Raw genomic sequence first — 23,217 nt, 5'->3', positions numbered from 1 at the left:
ATAGGATTTTATATATTTCAACCCACGTTCTGACTCTTATCCCATTTTACTCCTCTACTAAGCCTCATTTACAACCAACTTGAGAGATGGGCATGGCGAGAATTTTCTTCCTCTGTATGGCACTGGGGAGATGGAGAGGCAAGGTTCTCACCCAAGTGTATAAGAAGGTAACAGAACAGGGACTAGACCTTGGTCCTAAGGACTCAGCTCAGCACCCCTTATACTTTCATAGTCACTTGTCCCATTACTGGAGTCTGAAGGGCATCCTTTTCGTGTCCCTAGTGATTCCGGGGAAATCACCCTGAAAATCTGCAATCTGATGCCCCAAGACAGCGGTATTTATACCTGCATAGCAGCAAATGACCACGGCACCACATCAACGTCTGCTACCGTTAAAGTGCAAGGTACAGTCTCTTGGATAGTCAAACATTTTTTGTGCTTTCTTTTTAATATTCATTTTCTAATTCTGGTAAAATACACATAACATAAAATTTACCATCTTAACCAATCTCAGGGGTACAGTTCAGTAGTGTCAAGTACATTCACACTGTTGTGTAATCCACCTCTGGAACTCTTTTCATCTTGCAAAGCTGAAACTCTGCACCCGTTAAACAACGACTCTCCATTCCTCCCCGCCCTGGCTCCTGGCAGCCACCATTCTACTTTCTGTCTCTATGAGTTTGTGTTAGTCAAACATTTTAACTGGACATTACAAGGGATCCCTGAGACCTGGGAAAGAAGAGGTACATTGTGAAAGTTCCAAAGCAAAGTTCCAGCAAATGGGAACAGAATGAATCTTTGATAAGACCTGTCCGTACCCTACTGTACACCTCCTAAAGCCTAGTTCTCTGACCAAGCTTTCTCTCCAGGGTGCAGCCTTTAGTCCGAGGAAGAACTTCTGACAACAAGGTATATCTCCCAGCTCTCCCTCGGGCCTAGGGAAAGGTGTGCCACTCGGTGGAGCAGGTCATAGGAAACATTTGAGACACAGGTTAGGTGTCGACATTCCCTAGGTGACTTTCAGCCTTGGTGTACAATGCCAAGTTCTGCAGAAATAGCATTTGACCCTAATTTCTGTCCCTGTAGGTGTTCCAGCGGCCCCTAACCGCCCCATTGCCCAGGAGAGAAGCTGCACCTCCGTGATTCTCCGCTGGCTGCCCCCATCCAGCACAGGAAACTGCACTATTTCTGGTTACACTGTGGAGTACAGAGAGGAAGGTGTGCCATCTCCCCCTGCTCTTCTTTTTCTACCTTCTCTTTCTCTTAAGGAGGGCCTTCAGAGTCATAAAACTATTTGCCTCTATGCCTTTCATCAGCTATTCCTTCCAACTATTGTCTTCCAACTCAGCACAAAGGCCTCAGTGCCGGGCTACAGCCACCTTTGATCTCAAACACAGAGCAAGGTTTTTTGCCAGAATGATAATGACTCATGGCAGGTTGCAAAGCACCTTCATTTGCACTTAACCAGCCCGATCACCCAGACAGGGACCATCGGGCCCATTTTACAGATGAGGAGGCTAAAGCTTAAAGAAAGTTAAGAAACACAAGGCTGGGGTTCATAAGAGGCAGAGCTGGCACGAGAACCCAGGTCTCTAGTTTGCTAACCTGTGATCTTTCTCCCAGAGAAGTAACTAGGGTGGCAAAAGCAGAGCTCTACCCCGCCTCCGCCCGCCAACTTTACCCCCAGACAAACTTTAGAGACCACTATATATATATATATGATGACTTTTTAAATTGTTCAGTTTTTAAGTTTGTTACATTTACACGCCAAGAGTGCATACATTTCCTTAGCAGTTAGAAACAACTATTATCAAGAAGAATTCGTTGAAATGAGAAGCTGCCAGGTAGCTCTAATTGTTAAAACACCTCTCTGAACCATGTGATGAGTCACACACCTGAATTGAAAGCAACTGTTTGCACCTGGAACCGGAATCCTCTGTTTTACTCTCTGTTACTCTTCTTATTTTAACCCTTCTTTCTTCTCTTAAACAGGCCCTCTGCAGTTATAAAGCTATTTATGTTTGCCTCTTTCTTTAGCTGTTCACTGTGCCTCTCAACGCAGCACAAAGGTATCGATCGATGCTGAGCTGAGAGACGTATCTCTCCAAGCCTGTATTTCCCTAAGCATTATTCAGGTCATAGTTCATAAGATGAACTGAGTTCTCTTGGGAAAGTTATTTAATCATTCTGAGCCTTGGTTTCTTTATCTGTAAAGTGAGATTAATCCTCCCAACCTCATAGGATTTCTGAGGATTTAAGTGGGAAGGTTAAATGAGAGACTTATGGGAAGACTCCTTCCGCAGTATTTTACATGTACCTAATGCTCCATACATGTTCATTTCCTTTCTGTTTCAATTTCCAAATGCATATTTTCTCTCACTTCGATATTAATTTACAATTTACTTTTCTGGCCTTATTAAAAATGTGCCATGTGTGCTTCTGTAAACTCTGCATGCTCTATGTCTTTTCACTCTCCCATGTGCCCATTTGAAAATGAACAGACTCTACAGGCCAGCTGCTTGCACTGCTCTCATGACGTGCTCAGTCTTTTAGGAAATTGAACCCAAACCTGCCACAGTTAGCCCACAGGCTCTCAAGGCCCGAGGCAGTGACCACAACTGTCCCTTGAATGGAATGTGTCACTTTTCCTTTCTTTGTTTGCTGAAGGTCTTTGAAACAATGTGCCTCTGGCCTTTCCTCTTTCCTTCCCCTCGGAAACTGTGCCCTAGGTTCCCAGGCCTGGCAGCAGTCGGTAGCGTCGACCTTGGACACTTACCTTGTCATTGAGGACCTCAGTCCTGGGAGTCCTTATCAGTTCAGAGTCAGTGCCAGTAACCCCTGGGGGATCAGCCTTCCCAGCGAGCCCTCAGAGTTCGTGCGACTTCCAGAATACGGTGAGTCCCAGCCATGCCCGGTACCCCAGGCGATAGAGACAAGACACCTGGCCGACTGTCACATACTCACTGGCACAGGCTGCCCACTGGCATGTCACTGCCCACTGGCAGTGTCAATAGGCCACTGAGCTAGAGGGGACCTGAATTTCCTTGGCGGCTTCTGCCAAGGAGCGTTTCAGAGGCCTCACGAAGGGTGTTTCCGTAAAGTACAAGGCTCAAGTTAGAGCTACCACCCGTGTCTACCCTGGGCCTGCCAGGTTCCCGAGCGCCTGTGTGTGTCTCCAGGAACCAAGAGGGGCAGGCAGGGGCCGTGAGTCACATGAATGCCACCAACCCTCTTCTGAGGCGGGAACACCGAGCCACCTCTTCCCTGGGAACCCCTGCCGGCCTAAGTGTACCTCAGCCCCACTCACCAATTTAAAACAGGGAGAGGAAAGCAACCTGCCTGAAGGATTTGAGTCAAAATGAGTATTCAATAGTTTCTCCACCCCCAACCCTCCCAGAATGTCTTGTTTCAACATGGATATGTTTTTACGTAGATGTGTTGGATAACTAAGATATGCATTTAACTAGCTGCACATGAGTATTTTACAAACGTGGTTCTTATTTTGCCCCCCTATTCATTATCTCATCCAGCCACCTTGGTCCCTGGGACATTTTGTAAGAGGAAACTTGTTAACCTAAAGAAATCTCCAAATAGCGAGGTTTTGGGCAGTGCAGGGCAGTGGACTGTGTATGTTGGGGCAGGGAGAGGAGGTCACTGTAGTTAAAAGACAGTGAACCTGTGTCTTTGGGTTAAGGGCATCCTGGAGTCTCAAGAGGAGCTGTGGACCCTCTAGGGCCCCGGGCTGCAGCCCCGCCCCCGTGGTTAGCTCCGGAAATGCTCCCCAGGCCTCTCCCCACTGCCAACCCGGTTCCGCTCTGCTCGCAGGGGCCTGTGACTCCCTGGGAAACCTTGGCCCCAGTTCTCTATTTCCTGAGAACTCAGTATGGGTAAGCCATGTCCAGGCTCAGCCCGGCTGTGCTCTAGGCAGCCTGAGGTGACCGGGCTCAAAAGAGACGTGCTGCAGCCGTGACTACTCTTCTCCCAGGCCACTGCCTAAATCCCGCCCAGGGATGACCGCTGCTTCTGTTTTGCTTCTTTTTGTGAGCCTTGCTCCCCAGCAGTCAACACAGACAGATATTGGTGTGCGTGCTTGTGTGTGTGTGTGTGTGTGTGTGTGTGTAAATCGTTGCCAGGGAATTAATGCATCATACAAAGTAATACCACCGAAGATTTTGGGTTAGGCTAAATCACTCAATACACCAGATAAGCTCATTAATGCTGAGAACAAAGGAGTGAGGAAGAGCAGTTTTTAGAATGTTTTGAGCCCGTTCATTTCCTTTTCTCCTTGGCCGCGTAGCTCTTCCCCTTTCCTCTCCGCTGCAACCTCCCTGCAGCCCTGATTCTCACTGGCTTTTCTAGGCCTTTCAAAGTGTTTTTCTTTCTCCCTTTAAATTTTTTCTAGCAGATTTCTATTTGACAACATCCAGAAGTTACATTTCTGATTGTTCCGAGTGTTCCCTTCGTTTATGGAAATGGTACAGGGAGTCTGACTCTGTCATGTCAGTTTCCCCTTGGATAATATTTTTTTAAGATAACATTTCAGAGAATTGTGGCATTTTCCCACTGAGTTAGATTCCATATTTAGTCATGATAATTGCTTTGGGGGTGATGCTGGAGCTTTCCTGTTAACCTTTTCGTTATTCTTATATGGCTTTCTCAATATTATAAATGGATTCTTTCTCTTCCAAAGATGCTGCTGCTGATGGTGCCACCATTTCTTGGAAGGAAAATTTTGATTCAGCTTATACAGAGCTGAATGAAATTGGAAGGTAATAACCCAGTTTTCTGTTCTTTATTCATGAACACTTAAAAACATCACATGATAATAACGACTTCTTGTTTTGTGTTTCTTTCACTAAGTGCATTTTCTCTATACTAAGAAAAAACTAGAGTATTTATGTGTATTTTCTATGGTTCTTTTTCTAACTGCTTACATTAAAGTTCTCAGCCTTTCTACTTTTCTAATATAAGAATTTAAGGCTCAGTCTTTTCTTCAAAGTACAATTTTAGCTAAATCCTGAGTTCTGATATGTGGCATTTTTATTATTCAGTTCTAGGTATTTTTCCTTCAACTATGATTCTTTTCTTTGACCCAACTGTAGAACTGTTTTAAAATTTCCAAATGTATGAGATTTTAAAAAATTGTCTTCTTCCTACTGATTTCTAATTTAATTGCTTTGTGGTTGGAGAATTTGGTCTATATGATACTGATTCCTTGATTTTTGTTGGGACTTGCTTTGTGAATAGTATATGGTCAGTTTTCATAAGAAGTTCCATGTGTTCTTGAGAAGAATACATAAGCACTAATTGTTGGATACAGGTCTCTCTCTCTCTCTCTTTTGGTTAGAAAAATGTGTCCTCAAAAATGAAAAGGATAGAAATGTGACTTTTAACAGAATAGTGAAAAATAATGTATCACCTGTCTCACAAAATCGTTGATGGGAAGGTTTTACATGCCTGTGATGTATTGGTCTCCAGGAGGTCTAGGTGAGAGAATGTGGGTAGATCTTACAAGTCACCCACCCTCCTGTGATGTGTAAATAAAAGAGCACTCACTAGCAAGGGGCCATTAGCATCCTCTCCATCTCTGATTGACGTCTCTCAATGAAGGGTAAAATTTCCTACATGGTTGTGACAGAGGTTGTGGAGAGAGCAAAAATGTTCATTATTCCCATTTCTTAGGCAGGAGTAACAATGTAATTCACTGCCTTTTGTTACAGCTCCTTTCATCAAAAACCAGCTTTAGCTCTACTTTCCTATCTTCTTTGTGTAGCCAAACAGAAAAAATAAAGCCAGTGGAAATTTACATGGTGATGATGATGATGATGATGGTGATGAAGCTTGTTGAGTAATATAGTATTCTGGATGCCATGCAGATAGTATACACAAGTTATTTAAGCTAATCCTTACAACACCATGAGGTAGTGTTTGAGTAGATTTCCAGTAAAGGAAACTCAGGTTCAGGAGGTCAAGTAACTTTCTCAAGATCCCACAACTAGTACGTGTAAAACCAGGATTCAAACCCTGGGCTACCTGACTTTAAGCCTGTGCTTGTTTTACTAATATATGTTGTTTTTCATCGTAGCAATTTTTGTCAAAAATAAGTTCTAGTAGTTGAAATCTAGTTTGCTCCATGATATTAAAGTTTGTGAAGCTATATATGACCCCAATAATAAGCAAATCAAATCCCCATCTGGTTCTAAATGAAATTGGTTCCATCACCTGGATGTACTGGTTAATTCCTCCCCAAGGCCTGTATTTGCTGTTGATAGCCATAGGCTAAGGCATGTTTTACATAGAAGAGATGGACATTGTGATATTTCTTAAGGGGAAATCCATTTTCTGATCTGTTCAAAGCAATTGATTTTTTTAAAATTTCATCTCCAATAACCTGAAGCTTTCCCTCTCTCCCAAGTATAGTCTTCATATCTTTAGAAGATCCTTTAAAATGCTATATATTAACAGAATGGAAATAAAACATATAGATATTTACATGAGATACATAAAAGATATCTGTGCCAGGGCCATGTAAGTGAGTCAGCTTTCTCCATCACACCTAAACCTAAAATTCTAGATCTATATGACTATCTTGTTAAAAATACCTCTCCAGTAATTAAGTATTACAAAAAACAAAAAAGAAATAGCTTCACTCCTATAGCCCATCCATAGAAGCAAAGAGCACTTGAGCATGACATACTTAACCAGAAATAAACTATATAGGCACCATTGCAGCTTAAAGAAGCCAAAGACTTATCCCTTGGGAATGCTACCTGGTTACCTGTACAGGATCCAAAAAGGTAGCAGTACCAGGCCTCCAGATAAGGATGGCAGGTTGAACACAGGCATCCATTTTCATTCCCTCCTGAGACTTCACTGACTCTCCAGTAAAGGATTTTTTTTAAGCAGGTACGTAAAGATGAGGACATTGGAAGAAGAGATAGCAAGTATTACAAGCAGAAAAACAGGTGAAAGTGACAAATGACTGAGAGACCTGAGAAGCTCAATCCAAGTCAGTTGTGGGGTCAAGTGAGAGCCAGTGTAACTTTTGCAGCAGAATTCCCGGAAGGCTCGGGTGCTGGAAGCATCCAGTACCTCTGGAAATATGTGTAAAGAAGATGCTAAAATTGGAAGGGTTGTCTGAACCTTGTGTGAGAAGAAGCTGTGGCTCCAGACCTCCTCCCCAGCTTCAAGTAGCTGGATGATTGTCCTTCCCAATCAAGGAAAAGACTGGAGATTTATCCCCTGGAAAGGGTGAAACAGAGTGCCTCTGTTCTCAGGGACACCAGCCCAACTGAGGGCACTGGAACCATACTCCAAACAGGGCCACTGTGAGAATACATAAATGCTAGATTCTGAGGACCCCTGCTGTCCTACCCACCAGGCCTCCAGAGGTGGACAGCCAGGGCCTCACCTTTCAGGCAGAAAGTAGGAGGGTCTTTCTCTGGAGAATCTGACCAGCTCAAGAGGAAAGACTTAAAGATACTGACTTTGGAGTTTCCCCTGACAAAACAGTCCGTTCAGATCACCCTACAGTGAAGGTCGAGTTGACAGGCTCCACCCACACACGCAGAGCTTCCAAACAGCTTTTCAGTCCCCAGCTTTTAAAATGAGCCAACTTCTGATGCTGGCCAAGATGGAGTAAGCCCATTGTAGCCTTTCTCTCCCACTGGCTACAACTAGAATCCGTGGATGAAATACAGATAGCAACTATCTGAGCATTCTGAAAAGTAAGTAACAGAGAGATTGGGGAGGGAAGTTAACACCTGAAAAAAGACAAGGACAGTGGCAGTGAGTTTTCTGGGTTATTTTGTTCTGAGGGGTTTTTTGTTTTTTGTTTTTCTCCTGATCTCTTAGCTTCAACCCAAGGGTGGGCTAAATCAGTGAACTGTGCAGCATGCACAGAGAGCAAAATCTCCAAGAGAAATCCATCTTTATGGCCAAAAGCCAGAAGGAGAGCAGGGAGATTACTATTTTTTTCCCTTTCTTCTTTCTCTTTTTTTTTTTTTGTTTTTTGTTTTTTGTTTTTTTTGCGGTACGCGGGCCTCTCACTGTTGTGGCCTCTCCCGTTGCGGAGCACAGCCTCCGGATGCGCAGGCTCAGCAGCCGTGGCTCACGGGCCCAGCCACTCCGCATTATGTGGGATCTTCCCGGCCTGGGGCACGAACCCGTGTCCCCTGCATGGGCAGGCGGACTCTCAACCACTGCACCACCAGGGAAGCCCCTCTCTTACTCTTTTACCCACAAGGGCATTCATGTGGAAGTGTGTGAGGATGCCAGAGGCTAAAACTCTTGACAGAACCCCATATTTCTGGCCAGCAGAACTACAGAAAGTGTCCATTTGAGCTAAAGAATGTGGGAGAAATCTCAGTGAGGAGAGAGCTAAATATTTTTATAAGAATCATATGCAAAGGATTAGGAATAATAATGCTTTGAACATTAACAGTTAACATCATCAATCACACTAGAAGTTAGAAGGCAATAGAATAATTCCTTCAAAATTTTATTCAACCTAGAATTATACCCAGAGAAACTAAGAATCAAGTATAAATGTAGAATAAGCATGTTTTAGATACGCAAATCTCAAACAACTTATTTCCCGTGCACTCTTTTTCATAAAAGATTGAAGAATGCATTTTACCACAAAAAGGAAAAAAAGTCATAGTTTACTAGAGGTTTAACTGTGACCAACACTGACATAGTTGCAATAATGGAAACACTGAATATTGATTACAATATAATTCTCTTGGTGGGACAGGGGATGGGAAAAGCGATTATGTGATGGGGACAAAGGAAGGAAAGAGACTAAAATCTCATCTTCTATAGTGGGATGTCAACAGATAATAAATAAAACTGAAAAATCAAGAAATAGCCATACAAAACATACTATATTTAGAGTCATAGAAGTAAATACCTAAATAATCAGCAAAATATACTGAAGTGATATATTAAACTGCCTCTAGAGGAAGAAAAATGGGGACGGGTGGAGAGTGAGACACTTTGTTTTCACTCTGTATAAGAAACTTTGTTAAAGCTAATTGACTTTTTAAACCATGGGGATGCATAACTTTGATACACACAAAATATATTTTAAAAATTAAGGTAGCAGTACCTTGACATAACCACTAATTCAGAGATCTCTCCTCAGCAATCAATTGTTTTCCTGTATCCAAAGTCCTCTGGAAGGAGGTGACCTATAATAAACAAACAAGAGAGGGCGCTGTTAAAACCCAGAATGGCAGTTTATTAATGGATGATGTAAAACAGAACTGCCAGTTTGACCAAATACTTGTTCACTAGGCCAGGAATGATGTCTGACATGTAATAGGCATTTGATTAATATTTGTCTAATACTTGCTTTATTAATTAGGGCTTTCTCTTCTTTGGGGAAAATCTATAGTAAAAAAAATTATTATCAGGAAGTTGCTTGGTGAACACAGAGCCAGGTCAAGGAGTCTGTTGGACAATCTCAGTAGTGGCCATGGTGTCTGAGGCATTCGTTTCTGCTAGAGGAGTAGACTGCCCTTTGGACTGCTCATTCCTCTGCTCTTGGGTTAGGGCACCTCATGAACAGGCTTTGGATGATGCTGCCTTATCACCTCTTTGACCCTCCCTCTCTCTGCTTCCATTGCTGACCAGTTTCTCCATCTATCTCACTCTCTTACTACCTTCCATAGGCCTACAGGTGAGTCTGGGAACCATTCTGTCTATTTCAGCTACAGTTAATTTTGTTAGATATAAAAATGGCATGGTGGTTATATATTTTCAAATGTCCTTGTCAACTAGAGATGCAAACCAAGTATTTATGCAAGAAATAACATGCACTTAAAACACTCCAGATGGGGCTTCCCTGGTGGCGCAGTGGTTGAGAGTCCGCCTGCTAATGCAGGGGACACGGGTTCGTGCCCCGGTCTGGGCAGATCCCACATGCTGCAGAGTGGCTGGGCCCGTGAGCCATGGACGCTGAGCCTGCGTGTCCGGAGCCTGTGCTCCGCAACGGGAGAGGCCACAGCAGTGAGAGACCCGCGTACTGCAAAAAAAAAAAAAAAAAAAAAAAACACTCCAGGAAAAAAAAGGGCAGGAGGTGGGAAAAGAGTAGATGAAAGGTTAGCAAAATGTTGATCATTGTTGAAGCTGGCTGCTGGGTACACAGAAGATCTGTTCTACTATTCTCTCTACTTTTGTGTATATTGGAAATTTTCTGTAACAGAAGGATCATAAATATAAAATAAAATGAAAAAATTGCCTCTTTAGAAAATGTTTTGAAATTACCATAAAGCAGAATTCTTCCTTCTTTAACATCGTCACTGTTATATTTTATAGAAATATATTCTGTTCAGAAAAGAAAACTGAACCTGTGGTTGATGTTCAAAATGACAGAAAAATATATTGACTAAAAATATTATTTAGGGGGCCTCCCTGGTGGCGCAGTGGTTAAGAGTCCGCCTGCCGATGCAGGGGATACGGGTTCGTGCCCCGGTCTGGGAGGATCCCATATGCCGCGGAGCGGCTGGGCCCGTGAGCCATGGCCGCTGGGCCTGCGCATCCGGAGCCTGTGCTCCGCAACGGGAGAGGCCACAGCAGTGAGAGGCCCGCATACCGCAAAAAGAAAAAATATATATATATATTATTTAGTTTTTTGCATCTCAAAGAACCCTAAAATGCTAAGAAAGGAAAGATGGCTTTTCTGAATGATAACATTATAATTAAAAGTACAGAAAAGTAGATTCCTAATAAAATGTCACTGTCTAACCACTTCAGATAAAACTTCTCATATCCTTCAATAAAATGATACCTAGTTGATTGAGGAATCTTGGCAAAACACTTTCTTCCTTTTGTTTTCCAGAGGCCGGTTCTCCATAGTAAAGAAGTGCATTCACAAAGCTACTCGCAAAGATGTCGCTGTGAAATTTGTTAGCAAAAAACTGAAGAAAAAAGAGCAGGCTGCCCACGAGGCTGCCCTTCTTCAGCACCTGCAGCATCCCCAATACATCACTCTCCATGACACCTATGAGTCCCCCACTTCCTACATCCTGATTTTGGAACTGTAAGTATAGGTGTCATCTCTCGAAGGTGGTCCCCAGCTATTTGGGTTATTTCTTGCCCACAATTAATGGAAATGGCAGTTACATTTCATACAATGTCTTCTAGTTTACAGAGTGTTGTATGTAACATGCACTCTCCCCTCCACTGTATAAAAATGTTATTCCCATTTTATAGATCAGAAAATCAAGGATAAGGAAGATCATTAAAAGTAGCTCCTTAGGGCTTCCCTGGTGGCGCAGTGGTTGAGAGTCCCCTGCCGATGCAGGGGACGCGGGTTCGTGCCCCAGTCTGGGAAGATCCCACATGCCGCAGAGCGGCTGGGCCCGTGAGCCATGGCCGCTGAGCCTGCGCATCCGGAGCCTGTGCTCCGCAACGGGAGAGGCCACAACAGTGAGAGGCCCGCGTACCACAAAAAAAAAGAAAAGAAAAGTAGTTCCTTAAAACTAGGAAATGGAGAAGCTGGGACTTGAACCCACATCTCTCTCACTCCAGTTTTCATCTTCTTTCTCTTATGGACTCTTGCGCTGGGCAGGAGTTTAGGAAAAGCTTATTGACAATGGGCTTATTGACAGGGGTGGAGTTGAAATGAAAGAGAGGGGTTTGTGCATCTATCCACTGCCATAGCACCCCCAATCTACCACCCAAGAAATTTCTTTAAGGGTAGAATCTTACCCTCAAAACCTTCCACTCATTCCAGATTTTCTAGGGACTCAGGCAGCCATATACTTGGGGCTACATCCTGGGCCCCAGAATAGACCAATAAGGTCACATCCTTCCCACTTCTTCCCCAAGCTAAGAACAGAGATCGTGCTCTGTGGTTTAGGGAGATCTTACAGAGGCTAAAGAGAACAATCTTTTCAGAAGTATGGAGCCCTCGTAGAAATGTTGTCTGATTGGTGCCGATGAGGCCCTGCGCCTGGAGAGGAGATAGACATTTACACCGAAGACCAGTGCTGTGTCTGGCTCCACGTGAACCTACATTCCGTAGAGAAGCACCTCCGTTTACACCTTTCAACTGTCATTTTAGTCTTGCTCTTGTGTGCTTGTTAGTCTAGGTGTGGGGGGGGCGGGAAGGGAGGAGTTCGAAGCAGTAACTTTCTGTAAATTTATTTATGATGAAAAAAAGAAAGCCAAAATGCAAACATCTTAGGCTACATTTTTTAACTGGTTGAAAAGAAACAAGAGGAGACAAAACCATCACTGTTAGTAATTGTAATCCTTTTGTGATACTTAACTTTCTATAGCTGTGTAGTAGCTGGTAAGTTGTCACTTTGTTTTTCTTTTTTTTCAATTGATAAAAATAAGTTTAATTTATATGCACATTAACCACTTATTCTGACCTCATGCTTTACTATTTAGTCCAGTTCTTTTTTTTTTAATTTTTATTTGTATATAGTTAAGATTGTCACTTTGGATTTCATAAATACATTTACAAACAGCCTTTCAGAGCCTAACCTGTTTGTTAAGAGCTTCCTAACTCAAAAGGTACATTCTATTGACAGTGAACTATGTTTGTTTACAAGTGACAACATGTTGTACTTGAGTTCCAATAAAAGGTATTGTCACTTGTGTACCAACCAAGGTGGTACAGCAGACCCAGAACCTTTGCCTCTTCAGACTTGTCAATTACCATTCTGAGGGAAGGTGTTGACTACGAGGCTGCCACAGAGTAATGGAAAGAAGCTGTTCTTGGCATGGAGAACCTGGGCTCTAATTCCAGCTCTGTGATTTGGGGCAGTGTACTTAGTTTCCTGGGCCTCAGGGTCTTCATCTGTGAATTCTGAAGATGTTTCCGCTTCTCAGAGATGTTGCAGGGATTAACTGAGGGGAATATTGCATTGAACTAGTTTATCAAACATTTACTGAGCACTCACTATGTGCCACCCACTGTGTAGACCTGGGCCTGGGTGGCAGGAACAAAGATGAAATGTTATATTTCTTGCCCTTGAGGAGTTAGAAGTCTAATGAGAAAATCCATAGGTAAATGAATGATTTCAGCATAGCCTGGTAAATGCATATTTGGGAGAGAGTTGTGTGAGAACATAGAGAGGGGCTTGGCTGGACTTGAGGTTCAGGGAAGATTTGTGGAGAGGCAGAATCTGAACTAAACCCTGGTTATGCCATGACTGTGGGTACCCCTTTGGTGGCCATCTAAATTGCTGGTAGGGCTTTTCTCTACCAGGCAACTGAGGTTCTGATTCCCTAGTCTAGGGAGGGACCTGGGCATCTGCATTATATAAGAGCTCTAAGGATGAACTTGGTGGCTGAGACTTTCTGGTCTCAGAGTAGAGCTACTGTTAACTTCTCCCTAAAACACTCTAAGAAGTTCAGGGGGCTGCATCTAACAAGCCCAGTCCTACTCCACTCCATGCTCACCACCCCTATCCCACCCTGGAAGGGTCAGAGGAAGGCAAAGGAGGCCTTTATGGGACCTAGCCTTTGATCCTGTCAAGGAAAGCAGGAGAAGAGAACAAGTTTGTGGGAGGGAGCAAGCTAGAGAAGAGAATGGAAACTTGGCAGGGGGATATCAGCTGTGTTCAAAAGTAGTTTCTGACTCTGGCTCAGGCTCCTCTGTCTGGGCCTTTCCTGGGGATGGGCCTTAATGGCCCAATGCATATTAGAGACCAGCTGCCTGACATCTGGTCACTCCCTGCTAAAGAGGACCCAGAGCACCTGAAGATAGTTGCCATTTATTGCACACTTACTACTGTTACCAATTATGCTTAAATACCTCATTGTCTCACTTGATCCTTGGACAATCCTCATAATGAAATAGGTATTATTATTGTTGTTGCTGTTACTCTTATTTTAAAGATGAAGAAACCAAAATACAGAGAGTTTAAATGACTTGTTCCAAGCTGCCAACCTGTTAGTGGCAGAACCAGGACTTGAATCCAGGTCTGGCTGGCCCCTTGTACCAGGCTTTCAGATATAGTTTTTAAGATTGGAAAGTTGCCCAAGAGGGCTGGAATTCAAAAGGGGGGTCAAGAATGCCAAGATCAAACTATGCCTAGTTTCTATTTTTCCCCAACTAAAAATTGACAAGTAAAAGCTATTTGCAAGACATATATGAGGTTCCTTGAAGCCACCAGATTCCACTTATTCAGACAATTGCAAGATCTCTCTCTCCCTCCTTCCTCTATTTTGCAATCTAACCTCTCTTAAAGGGGTGTCAGACCTTTTTCCTTGTGAGCAGTTTCAAAAGTTAATGAAACATAATATGTCTTAAGGTTATACAGATTTCTTCCCTGAAGCATGCATGCATCTACCTATCTATCTATCTATCTATCTTTTTAATATAAGTTCTGAACATTGTACTAACTTTGGGCTCTAACTAAAATATGCATGTGTTGCAACATTGATCTTCATTTATAATAGGGAGTAGGAGAAATGTTAGCAAACTTACAGATTTTTGTGTGTGTTATTTTTCTGTTTTCTTTATAAACATATTTCCTTTGCCTTTTCCTCCCTATTTTCAGGATGGATGATGGCCGACTCTTAGACTACCTTATGAATCATGATGAGCTGATGGAAGAAAAAGTAGCTTTCTACATACGAGACATCATGGAAGCCCTGCAGTACCTTCACAACTGCAGGGTTGCACATTTGGACATAAAGGTAATAAGAAGTAGCAACCCTAGCAGGGAATTGGTTAAGTCTAACCTGCCAGTCATTACCCTTGAGGGAGGTAAATTCTCATTTTATTTACTTACATTAGAATCCCTATGAATATTAAACACAAAATGGGTTGTCACAATTTAAGTGTGTTATTCGTGAATTAGTGAGAACACTCCAGAGTCACATGACACCTGGGGTTAGAGAAGGTAGGGAGGCTTTAACCACTTTGTCTAACGTTATAGAAGGAATCCACTAAATGTCACCATCATTTTCAAAAAGAAGCCCCTGTTCTTCAAAATAAATAATTTATTCTTTTCTTGATTTAGTGCAGAAGTAAGGGCTAGTTAAGAAGACATGATTTCCAATGTCAAACAACTTCCATAAAGTACCATTTAACCTCAGAGTTTAGTTCAGTTTGAACATAGGGAATGTCCCATACACTACAGGCTTTATCAAAGAATGGCAGAACCATGTCTGAATGGATGGAGTCCCACTGGTAGTCAAAAAGAGAGCTGAACTTGCCTTCTCTTATCCCTGCCTCCTTGGATCTCCGCAGCCTGAAAACCTGCTCATTGACCTTCGGATTCCAGTGCCTCGAGTGAAGCTCATTGACTTAGAGGATGCTGTCCAGATCTCAGGTCACTTCCACATCCACCACCTGCTTGGGAACCCTGAGTTTGCTGCCCCAGAAGTGATCCAAGGCATCCCTGTGTCCCTGGGCACTGATATCTGGAGCATCGGGGTTTTGACATATGTCATGCTGAGCGGGGTCTCCCCCTTCTTGGATGAGAGTAAGGAGGAGACATGTATCAATGTATGCAGGGTGGATTTCAGCTTCCCCCATGAGTACTTCTGTGGCGTGAGCAATGCTGCCAGAGATTTCATCAATGTGATCCTACAGGAGGACTTTCGGAGGCGGCCCACGGCAGCCACCTGCCTGCAGCATCCATGGCTGCAGCCCCACAATGGCAGCTACTCCAAAATCCCCCTGGACACCTCCCGCCTGGCATGCTTCATAGAGCGCCGCAAGCACCAGAATGATGTTCGGCCTATTCCCAACGTCAAGAGCTACATTGTCAACCGGGTAAACCAAGGGACGTAGCCATCTCCCAGCCCTCGAGGTTTCACATGGAAGTGCAGTGTGAACCAAAGCAAGACTGAATGTGTCTGTAAATAATTCTGTTCATTATTTCACTCCACGCGGTTTTCTGGATTGAGAGATGTACCTCTTAAACCTCCTCAGTGGTTTTTCAGGGTCTGAGCAGCAGTAAAATCACCCTAAATCCAGGGACTTTTCAGAAGGTCATCCAGAAGAGATACAGATGCAAAGAGTCATGGAAAGTATTCAAAAGAGAGGCAAAGATAAGAAGAATAGCAGCTGTTATGAAATTTTAATTGCGTGTTCCAAAATGAGTGGTTAACTGGGCAAAACTTCAGCTCACTGAAGTGAGTATAAAACATTTCCGCCTTTGCTGAAATTTTAAGCAAAAAGTTCTATTTAACAGAGATGTCATGTATGTCAACTATACTTGATTAGATTACTTAGATATAGTTTCTTAATAGGATACATGTACACACACAGTAAAATATATCGCATTCAGCTTTCAGAGTTTTATAATATAGAGATATATATGAAATCAATCATAAGTAACTTTGAGTACTCCAGTTAAGACAGTGACTTATTTACTGAAGCATTACATTGTTTTGACTAAGCACAATTAGATGACAGGTTTTTTAGAGCATTTTATAAATCTTGTATAGAACTCTTTTACCAGAACCTGTGCATTAAGAGAAAGCAATGTTACCCTTTCGCAATCTGTGAATGAGAAGATTTTTCTCTCAGTCACAGGTATTTGACTAACCTAGGTTCTGTTTATGAAATGCTATCCCCAGATTCACTGGCAGCTCAGAGTTCATCTGGCAGGAAAGCCTGCCAGGAAATAAGTCCAAATACAGTAAGAGGTGTGGGGCTATTTTTTATGTCTACACTTGGTTTAAAATAGGTAACAAATAAAACAGGTTCATACAAAAGTGCAAACAGAAACCTTTCCTACAGTTCCTGTGAACAACATAACAAGCTTTCTGATGTCTTCTGCCGCTGCAGAATGCAGTCCTCTGAAAGCTGGCCTGCTTTATTTCTAACCCCTTATGGAAGTGAAGGGGTGCTTACCAAAAGGAGGCAGCCATATAGGCCTTTTAAAGGCCTGGTCCCAAGTCCTTTCTGAAGCCATGGAATAAAATCTGATACATCACCCTAATAGAGCATTGAGTTTTAACTGTGATTGCAATATCACCTCTCAGCCACCAATATTTTCCTGGGCTAAAAGGACTAATTGCACTTTGAGGCCAACGCTGCTTTCTGGTGTATATTCTCTGTACAAGATGATTATGAACTGCCCTTTTTTCCACTGGTGGAAAAAAAAATAAACCTGGGCATTTCATGGTTTTTTCTTCCTTTCTTTCTTTTGTTTTTTTTTTTGTTTTTTTTTTTTTTGGTTTTTGGGAAAGAGTTTTTGTTTTTGTATTTGTACATGATCCACCCTTTGTTTCTGAGAATGTGTTTTTAAAATTGCTGTTATGCGAATGATATTTTAAAAATATAACTTAACTGTTTGTCCAAATCAGGTTTAATGGCATCATTTCTCTCCTGTAGTAGGATTGAGAAAATTAAAATCATGCAGCACAGAAGTGCAAGCAGAACGTTTATGAAGGATCAATAGAACTACAAACCAATCTTAATGAAGAGGAATGATGGAAACTAAGCCTGAACTTTAATATATAAAAACACTTATTCCCACAGTGGAAATGTAGAATTTAAAATACTCATCATTTTTTTCCATTGGTAACAAAGTCAGTTTCCTCATCCACCTTCCACCTCATCCCATCCAAGATTATAGATTAATAAATTAGTAGAAAGTACAAGCAATAAGACTAGATAGCACTTATGTATTTTCAGGATTAACCAAATATGTGGAAACTGACTCTGACTGTATTTGTTTCCTAGTTTTCATATGGCCCTGGGTCATCAAGGCTCCCTTCCTCAGAGCTCTCTCTTGACTAACCCTTCATATTCCTTATTCAAACCCATAGCTATACACAAATACTATATGATACAATATTTTGAAATTTAAAACATATTTACTAAAAACTCTTTTAGTAAACATGCCTTCATTATAAGATACAGCATAAAAGAAGAAAGCCTGGTCCCTAGGGCACATCATGGGATAGATTACAGGCACTGAGGATTCCGAATATCTGTACAGTATGGCTTGGCAAGTTCTGTTCCATCCACTGTGGATGATGAATAAAGAGCCCCCTGCTGAGTCATTGTGAATTTTTATGACCATGTAGGAGACAAGCTGAGTTTCTGCTTGAGAAGGACAATGGTGTCCAGACTGTACAGGAGAGCGTTTATGAAGTCGTGTTGTCGGGAGGGCAGTTGACTGAGTATTAGGCAGAGCCAAAGCTTTTATAACAGGTTTTACATCAGAGTTGGGATGGTCCAGATGGGCGGTTGTTTGGAATCTCCCCCAAGTACACATGTTGGGGAAGTGAAGAGACAGGAGAGGAGGGACAGAGAAATGAAAAGTAGTATGACTTTGTTAACTGGACCCAAAGTACAATCATTAGAGTAGAATGGATTTAATAGAGGCCCCAAAAGAAAGGGTGTATATTTTATATAGTTTGATAACTGAAGAAAACTAACAGGGAGGCATCCTGTCTGCAAAGTTCCTGGTCCTTCACAACAGGGATAAGATGATCACATTCCTGGTTCAAGAATTCTCCACAGCAAGTTGGAAATAACAAGGAATCCCAGAAGATGGGGTTGGGAAATACACTTTAGGTTGCTCTGTGGGCAACTGTGGTGAGGGATGAAGGATTAGGAACCACTTTCTTGTACCTGTTTTGGCAGAGATATTTATTAATAGGATATATGTACACATACAGTATTTGTGGTAGAGAAGAGGGGAGAGACAAGGAAATAGTCCCCTTCTACTATAATTATGGTAGTTCTTGCAATCAAAACTTAACTAGGAATTAGTAAGAGTGAACTTCCAGTTGAAATGGGAAAAATAAATGTTGGTTAAGGTCACACGTTTCTTACTTGGCTTATATTCATTGCATAGGGTTTTGGGGGTTTTTGTTTTGTAAGGGTGGGACGCAGAAAGAAGGAAAAGATCAGGGACAACCCACAATAATTTTTCTAAGGTATAATAATTTACTTCATCTTTTATATTTGTTTCACATTAAATAGATTTATATCCACTTACAGCTGAATGTGGGAACATTTTAAAGAAAACAATCATAACGTTGGAGGTGTCCTTCAGGTCTCTGACAGCCATAAACACTCTTGGGGGAGTAGAGGAAGCAGAGGAAAAGGTGGCTGCACCGCTCTGTGGTTCACAAGTCTTTATAAATAGTAGTGCCTTTCAGAGGGGAGCTTGGGAGATAAAGAAGTTCATTGTATTTAGATTGACTGATACTGCAGCATTTTTTCCTTTATTTTAAAATATCTTTTAAATGAAACCATCTGAACATAGGGTGAGCCCAGGAATTCTTGAGTTTCAACCTCAGCTATTCCTGATTCGTCCTTTCTTACAGAAAGTCTTTGTTTTTTCTGCCCCAAATGTCCCCATTGTTAAAATGGGAGTTGGGGGGGATGGAGGGAGGAATTAATCTCATAGGAATGTTGGGAAAATACCTTAGTTGGGATGTCTAGAAAATACTTTGATTTTTTTAAAGTGCTACACACTGCCAGTGCTAAGAATTTTATCGATAGTAACTTTGAACATTCCAGGATTTCAATATTCATGTCTTTAGATACCATTTGAAAACTCATGAGATTCAATTCTATAAATTAATTTTAATTGGAAGTACTAGGTGCTCTTTGTCTGAATGTTATTTGGTCTTAGCCTGTAATTTCAATCATTTAAAAGCTTGTTACAGAAAAAGGTTAGGAGAGCTGATGAAGTGTTTGTCAATAAACTGTTTTCTCCAGTATGTCTTATGGCAGAAGCAAAGAGTGAGATGCCCTCCAAAGCAACCGTGACGCTCTTCTCAAGCTTTATGCTCTAGAAAAATTGACAGAGAAGAGCCCAAACAGCCACTTTCCTCACTGGGAGTGCAGAAGTGAGAATAAAATATTTTCTGATATCACAACTCATTTCTTCAGATTCTCACAGGTATCTATAATGAGGCAAATTAAACACACAGGTGTAGAAATGAATTGGACTGTTAGTTTTTGGAGGGAAAACCTTGGATTATTTTTTTTAAGATAATTAGGTGTTTCAGGAGTAGCATATTTGCTTTTCCATAGTCTCCATGATTTAGTGCCCGTGGGTTAGTCATTACTTTTTTCTTGACCTGTGGAAGAGCATGGAAATTTAGATTTGTGAGAATATGAGGGAGCAAATATGTTATAAACTAGATGGTGGTTACTTCTGTGTATTAACTAAAACCTTGTCCCATGAATTTGATAGAAGAGGAAATATTTCAAACATAAGGGGTCTCTGTGGTAGGGCAAAAGTGCAAACTCACCACTTCCTTGTTCAGTTTTGAGGAATGTGGGCCTTATTTATTTCTCTCCTGTGTAGCATCTCTGTTGAGTTTGGCAAACATAGTATGTGGGCTTTCAGTGTATTTATTTACATTACAGTTTTTCTTAACTATTTAAAATCTAGGGATCATTTGGAAATGAATGATTAAACCCAGGTTGGAGTTAGGAAGGATAAGGTTTACCAATTCTCCACTAAGAAAAGGGGAGCTACCACATTAATATCCATTTTCTAAAAACTATAAGGCTCTTAGTTGTTTCATTAATTTTAGAGGATTAAAAACGGCTGAAATTTGTCCATAGCATTAGGTGTCTTTAATAGAGAATATTATGCATGTGAGAAATCTATACAAAAATAGTAGAACACAGAAATATCACAGGCCATATTTTCTATGAAAGACATTTCTTCCTCATTTTCAGTACATGTAGAAGTTAGAGGAGAGGAAAAAACAATTACTCTAAGACAAATTTTCATCTTTAAGGGACATTTATGAAAATACTGAAATTAATACTCATGGGCTATTGTGTTTCCTGTCAGCCTATTTACTGGGAGATTCTAAAATGTGGTCGGATTTACTTTTTATTCAAATGATCAAGATTAACTGTTTATTCAGATAAATGTTATTTCAGATAGTGAGGATGGCTGAGAAAATAGAGGGTGGTAGAAAAGAGTGCAAATGACAATTCTCAGAGTCCCAATCCTGAGACTTAATTTAAGCAAGCGAATTTGCTAGCCCAGGAATAGCTAGTATAATAGTTCCATCAATGCCTGATTTCCATCAGGAAATGAAGCCACATTCTGGAGTGTTATGGGGACTGTTACTGTGATCTCAAAGACTGTGGTTATGAATTTGAAGTTAACAAAACACACATCTTCTCTTACTAACTTAAGCCATATCTGTCATCTCTGTGTTTGATTTTTTTGACCCTGGTGCTTTTACTTCTGTTTCTGCCAAACTTCGGCCTACTCTGTGGGGAAGGTGAGTAAAACTAGTAGTTAGGACAAATGTGAAGACTGTGAAAAAACTAAACCTGTTCTTCAGAATGAGATCCTAGTCAGAGAACGGTAGTGATCAAAGTGCAAACTGTTGGAAAATATGGATATATGTACATCTGTACATGTATATAGTGTATAATATGTATGTATATGTTATTGCTCATATGCAGAAATCTATCCGGTTGAAGACAGCCCAGGTGTGTCAATTTTTCTAGTAGAAAACCATCTAGGGCCATTCAAAACCATTAGGGCTGATAGGTAGGGTTAGATTCTACTCACTGGGGAATTATTTGCTGTCTTTTGAAGTCTACAAAGCCAAATGAACAAAGCTTGAAACATAGTGGGACCATCATATAGGTTATTCCTTTTACCTGGAGTCAGAAGGATCTTTATATTTGAATATTTAACAGTTGGTTTGCAAACTTCACTGGCACCTCTTGGTTTTGAGTGACCCCTCCCCACCAAGTCTTTTGAGAGTTTGGGGTGGGCTTCTCTGGCCATTCAGATAAAGGGCCTTATCCATAAGTGGACAGGTTTCCCCATAGGGACCATTATGCATATACATATAAGTACGTACTTCCATCAGGCTTGTAACAATTGATTTAAAATCACTCCACAGTATTGATAAATAGCTCTATATTTTCAAGGTGCAGAAGAATTCCACAGCCTTAATTATTTCGGTGTCTTGCTGGTCTGCCTTAAGTGTATCTTCTGGGTTTTTGGTTGTCTCATTATTTTTAAATTTTTCTGCAGTTGTTCATTTTGTATGCACACAACGTCGTTTTGTAAAGGTAGGTTGTAAATATTTTATTTGTAAGTCAAAATCACTCATGTGTGATGTTGTAAAGTGATGACCTGCTGTCTTGTTATTATTACTACAGTAAATGTTATAAGTTATGGATGAAACTTCAAAATGTACATCTCAAGTTATGCATTCCTATAAATATACTATACTAAAGATATTATTTCTGGTGGTCTTTTGTTTTCTAATTAAAACTTCTGGTAGAAAGAAAAGAGTAATTTTTTTTTTTTTTGCTCTTCCTCCAAATATATGAAAGCCTTTGACAAGGTGAAAATAGTGCGTTATTATTACATAACACATTTTGCCCAGCATTTGGAAAGAAAGCAACAATTTTGTTGCCTGGAGAAGTATTCAAAGGCATTTCTCTATCCAAAAGTGCCAAATACGCCTCCCTGTGTGTTGTTAACTTCATTCTGATGTTTTATTTGGCAACTTCGTTAGAAAATTGGCAGGCCATTTGGGAAGGATCTCACAAGTTTATGCAACATATTGTGGACTCCAGGAATCTGGATTAGACTCTGCAGACATGATCAGGCTTTGAAAGAGTCTGTGTGTGCCACCCAAGTGCAAATGAAAGTGATTCATAGTACACTGTAAATTAGCTAGAGTGTGTGAAAACTAATAAAGGAAAATCTCATTTAAAGTGGAGTGAGGAATTCCTGAAGGAGGAGCTTTCATGCACACACCAGCACATACCACCCTATGCAGCTTATTTTACATCCCTGGGCAGGAAGATGCTTACTTAACTTCCCTAGCACGAGGGCGGAATATGTTCTCCTTGCACACCAACAACGCAGCCAATAAGAAACTGTCACGACCCTGAACTCTTTATTTCCTCCAATGGACTTTCCTTCAAAGCAGCCCCTCCCAACTTCCCCTGTTTCTCTGTAAAGTAACATTCCTCGCCTTTGTTCTCCAGACTTGCCTATGTTTTGCAAGTTTCCATGCCTCAAACGCAATTCCTCTGACATTCCCAAGTAAAACTCATTTTGTTGGTAAACTAACAAGCCATTTTATTCTTAAGGCTGACAAGCATTTGGGATTGAAGTATTTTGATTAGATTATTTTGCACATAAGAAGAAAAATGTTTTAACAGTGGGTTTCTATTTCATCAAGATTTTACTGCATTTATTTGAAATGAGAACTGTCAAAAGCATGGGCTCCTTCACACTGGCTGGTCATCTTGCCTTCAGAGAAAACAGA

At 41.3% G+C, this 23,217-nt stretch overlaps 1 protein-coding gene across 1 annotated transcript in view; it reads left to right on the top strand.

Annotated features, from left to right (window-relative positions):
• LOC132490794 (kalirin-like) overlaps positions 1-15,763 on the top strand; it is a 110,222-nt gene extending 94,459 nt beyond the window's left edge. Inside the window, exons 21-27 of the mRNA XM_060099428.1 lie at positions 283-404; positions 1,087-1,218; positions 2,730-2,894; positions 4,691-4,769; positions 10,844-11,044; positions 14,523-14,661; positions 15,218-15,763. Coding sequence (XP_059955411.1) covers positions 283-404; positions 1,087-1,218; positions 2,730-2,894; positions 4,691-4,769; positions 10,844-11,044; positions 14,523-14,661; positions 15,218-15,763 — 1,384 coding nt within the window. The remainder of the gene's footprint in view (positions 1-282; positions 405-1,086; positions 1,219-2,729; positions 2,895-4,690; positions 4,770-10,843; positions 11,045-14,522; positions 14,662-15,217) is intronic.
• Positions 15,764-23,217: the final 7,454 nt, after the last annotated feature.

This window comes from Mesoplodon densirostris, chromosome 5, assembly GCF_025265405.1.
Source record: "Mesoplodon densirostris isolate mMesDen1 chromosome 5, mMesDen1 primary haplotype, whole genome shotgun sequence".
Lineage (NCBI taxonomy): Eukaryota > Metazoa > Chordata > Mammalia > Artiodactyla > Ziphiidae > Mesoplodon > Mesoplodon densirostris.
The sequence above is the reverse complement of the archived record's forward strand: the minus strand, read 5'-3'. Positions and strand labels throughout refer to the sequence as shown.